The sequence below is a fragment of the Cervus elaphus genome, chromosome 13 (assembly GCF_910594005.1).
Source record: "Cervus elaphus chromosome 13, mCerEla1.1, whole genome shotgun sequence".
In the NCBI taxonomy this organism is placed as follows: domain Eukaryota; kingdom Metazoa; phylum Chordata; class Mammalia; order Artiodactyla; family Cervidae; genus Cervus; species Cervus elaphus.
The window spans coordinates 58,094,859-58,112,695 of NC_057827.1; the positions used below are offsets into that span (position 1 = coordinate 58,094,859).

General features: G+C 44.8%; 1 protein-coding gene across 1 annotated transcript in view; it reads left to right on the forward strand.

The window, feature by feature from the left end:
• The first annotated feature begins 2,526 nt into the window (after positions 1 to 2,526).
• Positions 2,527 to 17,837, forward strand: part of DGLUCY (D-glutamate cyclase) — a 53,352-nt gene continuing 38,041 nt past the window's right edge. The window contains 6 exon segments of the mRNA XM_043921562.1: positions 2,527 to 2,623; positions 10,822 to 10,839; positions 12,430 to 12,479; positions 12,693 to 12,838; positions 15,048 to 15,165; positions 16,651 to 16,809. Of these exon segments, the coding sequence (XP_043777497.1) occupies positions 2,527 to 2,623; positions 10,822 to 10,839; positions 12,430 to 12,479; positions 12,693 to 12,838; positions 15,048 to 15,165; positions 16,651 to 16,809 (588 nt within the window).

Consider the following 17,837-nt stretch of genomic DNA (forward strand, 5'->3'; position numbering starts at 1 on the left):
GCTAACAGATACTTGTGGGGTGTCTCCTTCCATTGGGTTTGTGTATACTCCATTCACTCTCCAGATGCGAAGTGAGGTCGGTTATCACTGGGGTCCAGCCACTGTTCCCACATGACTATTGAATGGTTCTCTGTTGTAAGAGGTCAGTTTGTTGAGTGTCTGACTTGAGGTGCTAACCTCGCCCCCCTGCAGGGACTTCAGGGAACCGCAGACATCAGGGCCTTAGCTGGTGCCTTGGCTGTTTGGGTAAAGATCAGGCTTGCCAGGCCCAGGTGGGCTCTCTCAGTCCAGCAGGTAAACACAGGCTTGGCCTGCCAAAGAAGCTACTTTAAGCCCCTGTGTCTTCAACTAGGGTGTGGAAACCAAACTCACCTGACCCTCCCAGCAGCCCCACCCCAGCCCATGGGGACCTAGTGTTCTCTCCTCTATGCTCTCACAGCACGTTGTTCCTGCAGCTATTAAAACACCTGCTGTAAGTTTTAAATACATCTCTACATCACTTTGCCGACAAAGGTTCATAAAGTCAAAGCTATGGTTTTTCCAGTAGTCATGGATGGATGTGAGAGTTGGACCATAAAGAAGGCTGAGTGCCGAAGAATTGATGCTTTTGAACTGTGGTGCTAGAGAAGACTCTTGAGAGTCCCTTGGACAGCAAGGAGATCAAATCAGTCAATCCTAAAGGAAATCAGCCCTGAATATTCTTTGGAAGGACGGGTGTTGATGCTGAAGCTACAATACTTTGGCCACCTGATGAGAAGAGCTAACTCATTGGAAAAGATCCTGACACTGGGAAAGACTGAAGGAGGAGAAGGGGACAACAGAGAATGAGATGGTTGAATGGCATCACCAATTCAATGGACACAGGTTTGAGCAAACTCTGGGAGATAGTAAAGAACAGGGAAGCCTGGCATGCTGCAGACCATGGGGTCTTGAAGAGTCAGACACAACTGAGCGACTGAGCAACAACAACACCTTCCAAGGCAGTATTTTTTATATTTCGTTTGTTAGAGATTTTATAAAATCTTGAATTCTTCATGAAAATGGCCATGGGGTTTACATGATCTTCTATCTGGGAGGCTAGAGTTCAAAACAACACATTGGTGATTTGGAATTCCATTGGGCTCTTCTCTGTAGATAAAAAGAATTGTGGGAAATCAAGCTTGCACAGAACCTTCGCTATGAACACTGCTCTTGAATCCCACTTTCATCCATTCTGCAGTCAGTCGTTCATTCAACAAACACCTATCAACTCTCACTTTTGTGCCAGACACTACACTAGGCATATGGTGTAATTATGAGGAAGACACACACTATGCCCTTGGTGGCCACCTAAATTTTGATGGGCCACCTATCTAGCCCTGAATTTTGCTGATATATTGACACCTCTTTCCAGAGTATAAGAAGTCAATTTATAGAATTACTTTCGGAGCATAATTTTCTAGAGCTTTGCTGCTGCTGCTGTTGCTAAGTCGCTTCAGTCGTGTCTGACTCTGTGCGACCCCATAGACGGCAGCCCACCAGGCTCCCCTGTCCTTGGGATTCTCCAGGCAAAAACACTGGAGTGGGTTGCCATTTCCTTCTCCAATGCAGGAAAGTGAAAAGTGAAAGTGAAGTCGCTCAGTTGTGTCCGACTCTTAGCGACCCCATGGACCACAGCCCACCAGGCTCCTCCATCCATGGGATTTTCCAGGCAAGGGTACTGGAGTGGGGTGCCATTGCTTTCTCCACCTAGAGCTTTGAGACTCTCTATTTTTAAATTTACAGTATGTATTCATTCACCAAAAATCTGTGTAAGACACTGTGTCTATAGTAGTGGTGAGAGGGGGATATAAAGAAGAAAACATAAAATCTCTACTTTCTAGGACCCAAATCTAAGTAACAGAAGTCATAGGTAGACAGAAAGTCCAGCCTGTTAATTCCTTTGCGACTGCATGTGGCATTGACTCATTTCTTCATTTTCTCATAAGTATGTTTGATGTGTGCTGTGTGCTCAAGCTGTGATAAGGGCCTGTGGAAGAATTCTAAAGTGTAGTCTTGCCCTCTAGGCACTCTGGGGTCTCCCCAGGAGAGAGAAATGAGATTCAGATTCAAGCAGAACATCTGGCCATTTATACCTGCAGACCAAAATCAGTGGCTCAAAGAATGTTTTTGTGCCAAGGCAGCCCAGCATCAGCCAGTGTGAGCCTGTTGGATGCTTCGTGGGGGCAGAAGATTCTGAACCAGTTCTGAGGAATACAAAGGCCTTCAGGAGAGAGGCAGGGAGGACATTCCAGGCCAGGGCAAGGGCATAAGCAAAGCTCTTGAAGTGTCAGAAATTTCTCTTTAGAAATGGAGACATGAAGGGATAGAGTAGGGGGAAACTTGCTCCAAAGAGCAGCCATCCCAGAGCAGTGCCAGGAGCAGCCCAGGGTGGATTGGGAGGTGGTCCTGATGCTGAATCTGCCCCCTTTTGGGGAGCTGTGGGTTCTCATCTATTCCTCTCTGTCCGTTCCTCAGGTCCTCTGTGGCCCATTCAGGGATGGCATAATGATCTTCACATTCCACCTGAAGTCCTGCCTTCCCTCTGCCTTAAGGAGTTTGATTCTACAAAAGAAACCAAACACCAGAAACATGTCCAACATGAGTAGGGGCGAATGGTGCTAGGTGTTAAAAAAAATTCCCTGGAAATACCAGCCATGTCCGTTCTCAGAAACTCTCAAGACTCCCAGCTTCTAACTGGGAGACGGAAAGTCAGAGCAGAAGGAGATTCTCCTTGGTCACTGCTTAATTCTCTAGAAGGAGCTAATGCCTTGGACCAGACTCAGGTGTGAAGTCTAGTAAGACCTAGCTCTGCTTGGTACCCTCAGATCCTCAGGGAGAACCCCCAATGACCTCTGATGATGAGAAGGTTTTCTCTCCTGGGAGAAGTTTCCCCAGATTATGCCACATTTTAGTTTAGTTTTGATTGAGACCAATTTCCCCACATGGACTGGTCTTTTCCAGGTGGCACCCATCCCGACACTATCTCCCAGGAGTGACACCCAAGGCTCCAAAAGGTCCTGAAAGAGTAAACAGGTACCCATGTTGTCACCAACCTAAATCCCAGCAAAATTTCACAATAACAAAGACATTTCTGGTTATGGTGGAATCACCAGCAACATAGACTAGAGTACTAAAGCAGGACAATTTTCATTGTTTATGGACATGTCTGTCCTCTGTTGCCATTTGTGGGCCAACAGTTATCTATTGTTGCCTATCAAAGCACCCCCCAAACTTGGTGGCTTAAACCATAATTCTCATAATCTACACTGAGGCTAGACTCAGCAGGGTGGTTCTTCTGCTCCACATGGTATCTCCTGGGCTAGCCCACCAAGCTGGTATCTTCCTCACATGTCTGGAGTGTCATGGCTGGAACCACTGGGACCAGCCTCACATTTCTCTCTCTAGGAAGCCTGTCCATCAGTGGAGGCCAGAATTCTTTACAGAGTAGCTCAGGCCTCCGTGGGAGATATTCCAGGAGAACAAGCTCTAATGCACATATCCAGCCTCTGCTTGCTTCATACCCCCTAAAGTCCTGTTAGTAAACAAGTCATGTGGCCCAGGCCAGTGAAGTGAAGGGGACTCCCAGTTGTGAATACTGGGAAGCATGCTTTATAGTCAGCACATAACAGTGGCCCACAGCCCTTCATTTACATGATGGACCAACAAACACCAGCTTCACCAGATCAACCTCCACTCACTAGAACCTGGGGGACCAAGGGAACAGCAGGGCTTCTTACTGGCCATCTCTGGGGGCAGACTGTGTTACCTCTCTAAGCCTCACCTGTTAGAAAGTAACCACAGAACCTTGCCCACAGAGCTGACATAGGTGAGGTGCTGGACCCATATTAGCTGTCCACCTGAAGCTGAAACTCCAGTACTTCAGCCACCTCATGCGAAGAGTTGACTCATTGGAAAAGACCCTGATGCTGGGAGGGATTGGGGGCAGGAGGAGAAGGGGACAACAGAGGATAAGATGGCTGGATGGCATCACCGACTCGATGGACATGAGTTTGAGTAAACTCTGGGAGGTGGTGATGGACAGGGAGGCCTGGCGTGCTGCGATTCATGAGGTTGCAAAGAGTCGGCCACGACTGAGCGACTGAGCTGAACTGAACTGATGGTGGATTCTCCACGAGGAAAGCGGCTGTTTCTGTGGGCCAGCTGGAGCTCTCCAGCTTGGAGAGCTGTCTTCCAGGGCTTTAAATCAAATTAGGACTGTTAAAAGGCTTTTGCGTCTTCGTTTTCTCTCTCTCTTTCGTTATTAAGTTAAAAAAAAGAAAAACATTGTTCTTTGGGTAAAAGGACCCAGAGGACTCATTTCATTTCTCTCTGCAAAGAAAAGGCTAACATAACCTTAGATGGAGGTGGACAGGGCAGACCGTAAAGTACCCCTGCCTCATGTGTTCACATCCCCTTCCAAAAGGGCACCACGGAGGCCTCTATTCCATGTCCTGTTACTGATGAGGGTGATGCGGAGACTTTCTATGACCAGCAGTAGAGGTGAACAAAACCAAAACACAAAGCCTTCACAAGTGCACTTAATTAAAAAGGAAACAGAGAAGCTTTGTGTGCATAATACCTCGTGATTTATGGTAGTTATCCAATTTGCTCTGGAAACAGGCTTCAGAGGTAAGAGAGGGGTGGCTAGGGATTGGGAGGCCTCCAGGCTGGCTGAATTCCCTTCCACTCACTCTAGATTATTTTTGAAACACGCTGGGCTTGCTCGAGCCATGCACCCAGCTTCCTTGGGCTTTCGGCAGCAGGGGGCGTCCAGTTTGTCCTCCTTTGGAAAGTCTATAGCATTGGCAGGCACTATAGGCTTTGAAGTAATGAATTCCAGGTAGTTTGGGTGGGGACCAGTCCCAGACTTTCCCTGCAGAGGATTGCATCTGCTTTATTGCTCTATTCTAGAAGAGGAAGGTGCCAGAGATGGTGATGGACCCATCCTGGTTGGTGGGGGGTGGGGGGCATGCCTGCAGCCCAGTGATGACCTGAGAGGACTCCTGACTGTGCCACATACCAGCTGTGTAACCCGGGGAAAGTCACTCCATCTCTCTGAGCCTTATTCTACTCGCCTCTTGTATAAAGTACAGATGATTCCACACATAAATTTCTGAGCACAGAGACTCTGGCATATAATAAGCATTCAGAAGAATATTAACTGATAAATATTACTGCAAAAAAAGAAATGTCCACACGTTGATAGAGCAAGTCTGGCACTTAGGAGATTTGTCACCAAGATTATTTCTCCAAAAGAGTACAATTATGTTTTTCTTTGGGATGATCTTCTTTTTAAAGGAAATAGCCATTTTTTTTTTTGAAACATAACTTTTCTTGTTTGTTTTTCCTCCAGTTACAGATTGATACCTGTTTATTGCATAATTTTTAGCATATTAAGGAAACCATAAAAAAGAAAATTAAAATCACCCACAATCTTGTCAGTGGAGATAATCATGATGAACATGAAGATGTGTTTCCTTCTGGTTCTTTTTTTTTAATTAATTTATTTTTTATCAAAGGATAATTGCTTTACAGAATTTTGTTGTTTTCTGTCAAACCTCAACATGAATCAGCCATAGGTATACATAGATCCCCTTCCTTTTGAACCTCCGTCCCATCTCCCACACCATCCCACCCTAGGTGGATACAGAGCCCCTGTTTGGTTTCCTGAGCCATACAGCAAATTCCCATTGGCTATGTATTTTACATATGGTAATGTAAGTTTCCATGTTACTCTTTCCATACATCTCACCCTCTCTTCCCCTCTCCCCATGTCCATAAGTCTATTTTCTATGTCTGTTTCTCCACTACTTCCCTGTAAATAAATTATTCAGTACCATTCTTCTAGATTCTGTATATATGCATTAGAATATGATATTTATCTTTCTCTTTCTGACTTACTTCACTCTGTATAGTAGGTTCTAGGTTCATCCACCTCATTAGGACTGACTCAAATGCATTCCTTTTTATGGCCGAGTAATATTCCATTGTGTATATGTACTTCTTTACCCATTCATCTGTCAGTGGACATCTAGGTTGCTTCCATGTTCTAGCTATTGTAAATAGTGCTGTAATGAACAAAGGGATACATGTGTCTTTTTCAACTTTGGTTTCCTCGGGGTAAATGCCTAGGAGTGGGATTGCTGCGTCATATGGTGGTTTTATTCCTAGTTTTTAAGGAATCTCCATACCATCTTCCATTGTGGCTATTCCAATTTCCATTCCCACCAACAGTGTAAGAGGGTTCCCTTTTCTCCACACCCTCCCCAGCGTTTATTGTTTGTAGACTTTTTGATGATGGCCATTCTGACTGGTGTGAGGTGATAATCTCTTTGTACTTTTGATTTGCATTTCTCTAAAAATGAGCAATGTTGAGCATCTTTTCATGTGTTTGTTAGCCATCTGTATGTCTTCTTTGGAGAAATATCTGTTTAGGTCTTTTTCCCACTTTTTGATTGGGTTGTTTGTTTTTCTGGTATTGAGTTGTATGAGCTGCTTATATATTTTGGAAATTAGTCCTTTGTCAGTTGTTTCATTTGCTATTATTTTCTTCCATTCTGAGGGTTGTCTTTTCACCTTGCTTATAGTTTCCTTTGCTTTGCAGAAGCTTTTAAGTTTAATCAGGTCCCACTTGTTTACTTTTGTTTTTGTTTCCATTACTCAAGGAGGTGGGCCATAGAGGATCTTGCCTTGATTTATGTCATCGAGTGTTCTGCCTATGTTTTTCTCTAAGAGTTCTATAGTTTCTGGTCTTACATTTAGGTCTTTAATCCATTTTGAGTTTATCTTTGTGTATGGTGTTAGGAAGTGTTCTAATTTCATTCTTTTACATGTAGCTGTCCAGTTTTCCCAGCACCATTTATTGAAGAGGCTGTCTTTGCCCCATTGTATATTCTTGCCTCGTTTGTCAAAAATAAGGTGCCCATAGGTGCATGGGTTTATTTCTGAGCTCTATTTTGTTCCATTGGTCTATATTTCTGTTTTTGTGCCAGTACCATACTGTCTTGATGACTGTAGCTTTGTAGTATAATCTGAAGTCAGGAAGGTTGGTTCCTCCAGCTCCATTCTTCTTTCTCAAGACTGCTTTGGCTGTTTGGGGTCTTTTGTGTTTCCATATGAATTATGAAATTTTTTTGTTCTAATTCTGTGAAAAATGCCTGATAATTTGATAGGGATCACATTGAATCTGTAGATTGCATTTGGTAGTATAGTCATTTTCACAATATTGATTCTTCCTACCCATGAACATGAAGTATTTTTCCATCTGTTTATGTCATCTTTGATTTCTTTCATTAATGTCTTATAATTTTCTGTGTACAGTTCTTTTGTCTCCCTAGGTAAGTTTATTCCTAGATATTTAATTCCTTTTGTTGCAATGGTGAATGGGATTGGTTCCTTAATTTCTCTTTCTGATTTTTCATTGTTAGTATATAGAAATGCAAGTGATTTCTGTGTATTGATTTTGTATCCTGCAACTTTGCTAAATTCACTGATTAGCTCTAGTGATTTTCTGACACTATCTTTAGGATTTTCTATGTACAGTATGTCATCTGCAAACAGTGAGAGCTTTACTTCTTCTTTTCCAATCTGGATTCCTTTTATTTCTTTTTCTTCTCTGATTGCTATAGCTAGGACTTCCAGAACTATGTTGAATAATAGTGATGAAAGTGGACACACTTGTCTTATTCCTGATCTTAGGGGGAATGCTTTCAGTTTTTTCACCATTGAGAAAAATGTTTGCTGTAGGCTTATCATATATAGCTTTTACTATGTTGAGGTAGGTTCCTTCTATGCCCATTTTTTAATCATAAATGGGTGTTGAATTTTGTCAAAGGCTTTTTCTGCATGTATTGAGATTATCATATGGTTTTTATCTTTCAATTTTTTAATATGGTGTATCACATTGATTGATTTGCCTATACTGAAGAATCCTTGCATCCCTGGAATAAACCCAACTTGATCATGGTATTTGAGCTTTTTGATGTGTTGCTAAACTCTGTTTGCTAAAATTTTGTTGAGGATTTTTGCATCTATTTCATCAGTGATATCAGCCTTAGTTTTCTTTTTTTGTGTTGTCTTTGTCTGGTTTTGGTATTGGAGTGATGGTGGCCTCGTAGAATGAGTTTGGAAGTGTTCCTTCCTCTGCAATTGTTTGAAAGAGTTTTAGAAGGATAGACATTAACTTTTCTCTAAATATTTGATAGATTTCTCCTGTGAAGCCATCTGGTCCTGGGATTTTGTTTTTTGGGAGATTTTTGATCGCTGCTTAAATTTCAGTGCTTGTAATTGGGTTGTGCATAATTTCTATTTCTTCCTAGTTCAGTCTTGGAAGATTGAACTTTTCTAAGAATCTGTCTATTTCTTCCAGGTTATCCATTTTATTACCAGTTTAACAGCTGATTTTTCAGTAGAAACTCTGCAGGCCAGAAGGGAATGGCAGGATATGCATATATTTAAAGTACTGAAAGGGAAACATCGACAACCAAGATTACTGTACCCAGCAAGGATCTCATTCAAAATTGATGGAGAAATAAAAAGCTTTTCAGACAAGCAAAGGTTAAGAGAATTCAGTGCCACCAAACCAACTTTACAACAAATGTTAAATGGACTTATGTAGTCAAGAAATAAAAGAGAAAAAAAAGATCTACAAAATCAACCCCAAACAATTAAGAAAATGGCAATAAGAACATGTATATCAATAATTACTTTAAATGTAAATGGATTAAATGCTCCAACCAAAAGACACAGACTAGCTGAATGGATAAAAAAAACAAGACCCATATATATGCTATCTACAAGAAACCCACTTCAGACCTAAAGACACATGTAGACAGAAAGTGAGAGGATGGAAAAATATATTCCATTCAAATGGGAAGCAAAAGAAAGCTGGAGTAGCAATCCTCATATCAGACAAAATAGACCTTAAAATAAAGATGATTATAAGACATAAGGAAGGACACTACATAATGATCAAGGGATCAATCCAAGAGGAAGACATAACAATTGTAAATATCTATGCACTCAACATAGTACCTCAAAACATAAGACAAACATTACAGACATAACAGGAGAAATTGACAGTAACATAATAATAGTAGGAAACTTTAACACCCCACTCACACCAATGGACAGATCATCAAAACAGAAAATTTATAAGGAATGTCTTTAATGATACATTAGATGAGGTGGATCTCATTGATATCTTCAAGACATTCCATCAAAATGCAGAAGAATACACCTTCTTCTCAAGTGCACATGGAACATTCTCCAGGATAAATCACATCTTGGGTCACAAATCAAACCTCAGTAAATTTAAGAAAATTGAAATCATATCAAGCATCTTCTCCAACCACAATGCTATGAGACTAGATATCAGTTACAGGGGGAAAAAAAGCTGTAAGAAACACAAGCACATGGAGATTAAACAATACATTTCTAAGTAACCAACAGGTTGCTGAAGAAATCAAAATGGAAATGAAAAAACTTCTAGAAGCAAATGACAATGAAAACACAACAACTCAAAAACCTATGGGATACAGCAAAGCAGTTCTAAGAGGGAAGTTTATAGCAGTACAATCCTATCTCAAGAAACAAGAAAAACATCGAATAAACAACTTAACTTTACACCTAAAACAGCTGGAAAAAGAAGAACAAAAAAACCCCAAAATTAGTAGAAGGAAAGAAATCATAAAGATCCGAGCAGAAGTAGATGAAAAAGAAATGAAGAAATAATAGTAAGATTAATAAAACTAAGTGCTGGTTCTTTGAGAAGATAAGCAAAATTGACAAACCTTTAGCCAGACTCATCAAGAAAAAAAGAAGAATCAAATCAACAAAATTAGAAGTCAAAAAGGAGAGGTTACAACAGATAATACAGAAATACAAAGGATTATAAGAGACTATTGTGAACAACTATATGGCAATAAAATGGATATCCTTCTAGTTCTTTCTCTTATCTTCTTTAAAAAGAAGAATATGCTGAGAATACTATTTTCCTACCTGGTAATGTTCCTTTAATGTTACATCCCAAACATCTTTTAATATCATCAAATATTTCTTCTTTACCATAATCTTATTTTATTTTATTGGCCGTGCCATGTGGCATGTGGGATCTTAGTTCCCTGAGTGGGGATCAAACCTGAGCCCCCTTCATTGGAACCACTAGACCCCCAGGAACATCCTTATACAATAATTTTAAATGTCCTCACAAGATTCACTGGATGAATGTAACTCCAACCCCTCCTTCCTGAGCACCCATGTGTTGGGTAATTCACATATAGGAAGGGACTCACAGAGTTCTCTTTGAGGTATGCATGATTACTATCATCTCATCCACGGCAAAAGCAAACCTGGGGTCATAGCACTGGTCAGAGGCAGAATTGGGACTCAAACCCGGTTTGTTTGCCTCCAGAACCAAAGGACTTCCCTTTCCAGAGATGGGCTGGCTGCCCCCAGAGGAGAATGTGGCCTGCAAGTGGTAGGCATGGCAGGGTGATCTTCCTCTAAAACTATCTCTTTGGAAGGAGTCAAGGATTCTTTGAGCCTGCTCGATTAAGAACCTGCCCAAACAAAAAATGTGAACCATCTCTTTCCCACAAAGGATACCTAAATGGGCAACAAAACATACAAAAAGGCACTCATTTGTATTACTCATCGGGGCAATGCAAATTAAAATCACCATTTGATGCCACTGGAAAGGCTGAAATGAAAAAGGCAGGCAATACCAAGTGTTGAAGAGGATACGGAGCAACCAAGAGCTCACACGCCCCTGTTGGGTATGTCAATCCGTGAAACAGACAGACTGGGACCTGGGACCCGGTACTGTAGTCCTGGACTGCTTGTACCCGGACAAACATCTCCTCAAGCAACAACATGCAAAGAAACTACATGGGACTAAAAACAACTGCGTGCATGTGCAGCTGGGGTAAATTCTGGGCAAAAAAATACAAAAAAGGCCAAAACACCCAACTGCCACTTCTAAAGAGCTGGGAGAAAAAATTGTGTGTCAGGAGCAAAAGCAGGGTACTGCACATGCCCCCTGCAGTCAACACCATAAAGAGGTGGGCAAAACACCGAAGCCACTGTCCTGCCTGACCTCTGGACACACCCTTACCTTCACCCCATATAAGAAACCAGCTCACCCAGCCTCAGGGAGCAAGCCAAGGGACCTATTACTTGCTTTCACTCCCTCCTGCAACCACAGGAACACCAATAAAGCCTTTCCTGAGTGTCTTGGTCTGGCCTCTTATCAATTTCTGTTGACTGGGGAAGACCAAGAACCCTGGTCAGTATCACAACCACTTTGGAATCTGCTTAGCCATATTGGCTCAGATGGTAAAGTGTCTGCCTACAATGTGGGAGACCTGGGTTTGATCCCTGGGTTGGGAAGAGTCCCTGGAGAAGGAAATGGCAACCCACTCCAGTACTCTTGCCTGGAAAATCCCTTGGACGGAGGAGCCTGGTAGGCTACAGTCCATGGGGTCGCAAAGAGTCGGACACGACTGAGCAACTTCACTTTCACTTTTCACCAAAGCTGAGCAATCGTAGGTGTGTGCCAGACAGCATTGAGCATGTGTGTGCCCAAAACGCACGTACTAAAGTGTTCTTGGTGGTACCATTGGTAACAACCCTGCACTGGAAAGGATTCCAATGTCCATCAGCAATGGGTTGGGATAAAAGCAATGTGGTAAAGAGTGTACCTAAAGAAAATCAACCCTGAATATTTGCTGGAAGGACTGATGCTCAAGCTGAAGCTCCAATACTTCGGCCACCTGATGCAAAGAGCTGACTCACTGGAAAAGACCCTCATGCTGGGAAAGATTGAAGGTAACAAGAGAAAGGGACGACAGAGGATGAGATGTTTGGATGACGTCACCGACTCCATGGACATGAGTTTGAGCAAACTGCGGGAGATGGTGAAGAACAGGGAAGCCTGGTGTGCTGCAGTCCATGGGGTCTCAAAGAGTCGGACAGGACTGAGCGACTGAATAATAAGGAGTGTACCACACATCAGCGAGAATGATCACCCGCTATTGGTGAGCAAAGAGAGGTAGCCTTAAAAGACACATACCATATGATTCCCAGGAAGAACACTTACGAAGAACAGGCAAACATGATCTGTGGTGTTAGAAGTCAGGGTAGTGGTCACCCTTATGAGGGCTGTGGAGGGGGCTGACTGGAAGGGGCATGGCGGGCAGGATCGTGGGATGATGGTAACACTCTGTGTCTTGACCAGAATGCTGGTTCCACAGGTCTGTTCATCTCATGAAAGTTCATTAAGCTGTACACGTAGGTGCATTTTTCTGTGTGTGTGTTATGCCTCAATAAAAAGTTGAATTATAAAGGCTCTACAAAGAAGGAATAGACTGCATTCTTCCCTTTTCTCAGCAAACCCAGGGCTCTAGCAAGCCAGTGTGGTGGTCCTGCCCAGGCCCCTTGCTCTGGCCTTTGAAAAGTTCTGCCAAGCTTTCCAGGTGGTACTAGTGGTAAAGAACCCACCTGCCAATGCAGGAGACATAAGAGACGTGGGTTTGATCCCTAGGTTGGGAAGTTCCCCTGGAGGAGGGCATGGCAACCCACTCCAGTATTCTTGCCTGGAGAATCCCATGGACAGAGGAGCCTAGCGGGCTACAGTCCATGGGATCACAGAGTCAGACATGACTTGGCACGAATGCCAAGCCAACAGTGGCCCTCTGCTGCTGCTGTGCCAAAGCGAGCCAGACAAGTGGACATTGCCCACCCTGGCCCATTCTAGGCACCAGGGAAAACACCTGAGTTTCAGGGTTAAAGCTTGGGAGTGGCCAGATGCTGTAGCCAGGTGCGTCTGTCACCAGGTCTCTCTGTCCTGCCTTCAGAACCGCGTGGTGCCCGGCACAGAGCCTCACTCATGACTTGCGCAGGAAGGAGCTGCCCTCCCCATGTTTCCACTCCTACCCCTGTCCTCTGCCAGGTCAAGAAATTCAGGGAAGGCTTTATTGGTGTTGACACGACTGAGAGACTAAGCACATTACCAACACCCAGAGATGGACACTGTTAACATTGTCATGAGTGCTCTCCCAGCCTTTTTTAAAAACTAACTATGTTTATTTTTGGCTGTGCTGGGTCTTCGTTGCTGCTTGGGCATTTCCTCTAGTTGTGGAGCACTAGAGCAGGGGTACTCTCTAATTGCAGCGTGAGGGCTTCTCATTGCAGCAGCTTTTCTTGTTGTGGAGCACTGGCTCTAGGGTGCCAGGGCTGCAGTAGTTGTGGCTCCCGGGCCCTAGAGCACAGGCTCAATAGTTGTGGTACAGGGGCTTAGCTGCTCCATGGCACGTCGGATCTTCCCAGACCAAGGATGGAACCTGTGTCTCCTGCATTGGCAGGCCGATTCTTTATCTCGGAGCCACCAGGGAAGGCCTCGCCCAGTCTTTTAAAATACAACCTATGGAATAAATGGCCCCACTGACTGCTTCCATGGTAGTGCTCCGGGGAGCCCGTGTTTCTCTGGGCCTCCTGGCTCAGGCTCACATCCCTCTCCCTAAACTCCTAGGACGTCTTAGTTGCTCTCCTGGTCCCACTCACTCCCTCCTCCTCTCCCCCCCACCCCACATTCCCATCGGCTTCTCTCCCACTGGAGTGACTTTTTCTGCACTGATCCTTTGACTTCCTCATTTCAAGTTCCGCAGTGCCTTCTCGTGGCTCTTACTTTACTGGGTATCAGGCCAGTAGTGACCACGCCCTGGCTCAGTGCTTACCCCACCCCGACACTCCAGTCATACCTAACGCTCTCCCCATAGAGAAGCCCCCAGAAGCACTCTTCTGTTATCATTTGTGGATTCCAGGAGTGGGAGGGTGCTTCAGAGCCCCCACATAAGCCCGAGGTCACCTCCTTGACTCGTCTCTCCCACACTGCCATCTCAGGGGCTCCGCAGGGCTCGATGCCTCCATGCTGTTTACATGCTGCTCCCGTGGCCTAGGATGTGCTTTCTTCTTCCTCCAGCTGGTGAACTCCTATTCATCCCTCAGAACCCGTCCATTTGTGGGAGAGAATGGATTTCTCCCTTCTCTGAGTCACTCCTCTATCTAGGCAGTTGGCACTCACTGCTCTGTATTGCAAGCATCTGATTTCAATGGCATCTCAGCTGCCGATGTAGGATTTCAAGCTTCTGAAAGTCTGGCTGGTGTCCTGTCCATCCCTAGAGTCGTCACCTGACCTGTGTCAGGCAAGGTGGGATGACTCAGCAAAATGGTTTTGGAGTGAATGAAGAATAGGCTTGTAGCCAAAGATTTCAACCCTGTAGAGTTTTTCTGAGAAAGAGAAGGTCTTTCCACTGCTGGCACTGAGAGCTTCCTCATCCCTTTGGTCTGTGGGTCCTGCTTCCATGGCAGAGAGGACACCATTGTTTTTTTCTTGCTGGTTTGGCTGGTTTCTGGTCCAGGTTCCAGGAAATTAATAGAGTGGAGACAGGAGCAACATTATCTTCACGCTGATTTAATAGTTCCCAGTCTGGCAAGATTTGAAAGATACCAACAAAGCCCTCTGTTCAACCCTATGCTCCCCGCCTTGATGCTGGTACCTGAAATTTCAGCCCTGGACATCCTCTTCTCTCTCCCCAGCTCTTTTTAAAAATGCATTATCCAGTGATTCCACTTCCATGAGGTTCCAGGAAGAGGCAAATTCATAGACAGAAAGTAGAACTGGGGTTACCAGGAGCCAGGGAGGGTGGCACAATTGGAGAGTTATTGTTTAAGCACAGAGTTTCTGTCTGGGATGATGAAACAGTTTTGGAAATAAATGGTGATGACAGTTGCACACTTTTCTGAATGTAATTAATGCTCTGGAATTGTATACTTTAAAATGGTTAAAATGGTGAATTTTATGATAGAGGTATATATACATATACGTATTGTCACAATTTTTCTTAAAAAGCTTTCATCTGATAAATAAGAAAAAATGCATTTCAGAGTCCATATTGAGTCTGGGGACCTACAGGCTTTCCTTTGCGTCCCCAGGACGGGCTGTCCCCAGTTTGGGGAGTGTGATTCAGCGTGTACACGGGTAGCCTGCCCTCGCTGGAGGAGTCCTCGGAGCAGCTGAAGGACATGGTGACCTTCCTCCTGGGTGACAGCTTCTCCCTGGGAGCGGAGGGGCTCCCCACATACAAGGTAGGGACTGGTCCATGGGTGCAAACTGACTTGAAAATGTGGATTATCTTATATTTTCCTGTGGTGGGGAGAACACTGTCACAGGAGGAAGGAGAACTAAGCTCTGGCCCCTTCCTAGCTGTGCAACCCAGGACAAGCAGTGAGCCTCTCTGAGCTTATTCCCTCATCTGGAAAATGGGACCACCAGCCTCTCCCCTGCCCACCGCTGGGTCTGCTGTGAGCACCCAGCCTGCCTTTGAGTGCAGGGGTCCAGCCCTTCTGGACAGGTCACTATGCTGTGTAAACCAAGCCTGCTGGGAATTTACCCGGCTCCTTCAACTTCGGGCATTGCAATGAGGCTTCTGAAAAAGCTGCTGGCTGGGTAAATGCCCAGGGATTTGTGGTGGAGCCTTGGGCAGGCTGCTCACTGCTGGGTGATGTCTCTGTCAGGGAAGCTGGGCACGTTGTTGGCTGGAGACAGCCACTGGTGGTCACAAGCACAGCGTGGCCTTGTCTCCGGGATGTGCCTGCCATGGGGCCACCTCCCTGCTGTGTCTCTGAGGTTTCATTCCAGCCACTGCCTGTCATGGAGGGGAGAGAACCAGGGCCCTCACTCCGCTGACCCCTTCTAGACGCTCGTGTGAAGTCTGGGAATTCACTCTGCTGAGTGGATGGGCAGCCTGGGTCAACAGCCCACCCCAGGTTTCTTTCTTCCCTTTTTGACATTTTTGCCATGCGTCATGGCAAGTGGGATCTGATTTCCCCAACCAGGGATCGAACCCACACTCCCTGCATTGGAAGTGCAGAGTCTTAACCACTGGAACACTCAGAGAGCCCCCAGGTTTCTTTATGGAGGTCTCAGATCGGAGATTTCATCTTGGGTCCAAGACATTTATTAAAACTTGCCAGGAGAAGAACTCCCTGACTAGGCTCCCACAAGCTGTATACTGTGGCCAAAAAAAAAAAGAAAACAAAAACTTACTGAGATTATAAAGATTAATTAATGAAAATGAAACTTGCTGGGTTTGGGGTCCTGCCAGAAGGGCCCGAGCTGCCTTTAATGAGGAACAAGTCTGCCCACAGGATGTGCTGCTTTTCGTGTGTGAACACTGTGTCTGAGCCGTTTTCTTGAAGGTTAGGAAGGATGGGGGCAGAACCGCAGCTGCTGGCTGCTACATACCACAAACATACCACTGTTTGTAGCAGGTAGGAGCTGAAAGGGGCTCGAGGTTCATTGTGGGCAGCCTTTCATTTTATTATTAATTTATTTATTTAATAAATAAATAAATAATTTAAATTTTATTTTAATTGGAGGATAATTACTTTACAATATTGAGATTTTTTTTTTGCCATACATCAGTATGAACCAGCTGTAGGGGCACGTGTGTCCCCCCATCCTGAAACCCCTCCTCCCTCCCTCCCCACCCTATCCCTCCAGGTGTCACAGAGCATCGGCTTTGGGTGCCCTGCTTCATCCATCAAACTCACACTGGCCTTTCATTTTAGATGCAGAAACGGAGGCTCGAGAGAGAAAGGAACTTGCCCAAATCCCAAAGCCAGGCTGGAACCCAGGACTCCTGGCACCCATCTGCAAAATGCCCAGAGTGGAGGTGTGACGATTACCAAGATGCTTGGCACAGAGGTGTCCATCGCTACCCACAGGAAGTGCTTGGCAGAGCATGGCTTAGCCACACCTCAGTTCAGTGCTTACCAGGTAGCTTTCTGTTTAACACTGACTCCTCTGCTGGGAGAAATGGCCAGACTGCCATGCGGATTCAGTTGATGGCCTTGAGGGGATGCAGTGAGCACCCCGCCCCCCAAGGAGGTTCCTTGGCCTCAGGGAGCGCTGCCTGTCTCCTGTGAGCCTCCCTGACATGTGCCCTGCCCAAGCGCTGTTAGTCAGACCCGAACCTGGCCGAGGTTTCATCCTGCTGCTGACAGGGTGCTAACAGCAAGCCCTTCAGGCGGCTGCCAGGACTGTCCCGGTGGTTTAGCCTCCTGGCCATGTACTAAATCTTTCATAAACCCCACTACAGGGACCAGAAACCATTCAGAGAGGGAAAAAAAAACAACCTCATCAGTGAAAGTCACACAGGTCACCCTGGGCAACTTCTACTGAGGCAAGAGGAGTGAGCAGGGGTCTGTGCACACAGCGGGGCAGAGGAGACCCTGGGTCCCCTTTGGAGGTTCCCACTCCCTACGGACTCCCTGCCTCTGATTCTCCAGAGGTCTTCATGGGCTCCTTAAGGTCTATGGAGAAAATTCAGAGGATCCATTAAATTGGGTGGGAAGAAAATTTGCTTTTAAATTTTCATAGCCCCAAACTAAAATTGAGCTTTCCCTTTCATTATGAATGCAGGGAAAACGCCGCACCAGGTCAGCAGACCTGGTGATTTTGTGGCTGTCCAGAGAAATCAAGCATTTTCATGTCACACTGAAGTTCCTTCCTGATATCGCAGAAATATCCTACACGCTGATCACTACTTCAAAATTCCAGGCAGAGGTCTACCATTTTGTTCCTTCAGTTGCTAATGAAGACACATACAAATTGCCATATCAGTTTTTTTCATAATTTGATAACTGCATTTGCAATGTAATTGATTTCCTTTGTAATCCTATGCATTTCCTTTTATGCAGTTAAAAATATGACTTCCAAAAAAATATGACTTCCATAGCTGCATTAGACTACCAAA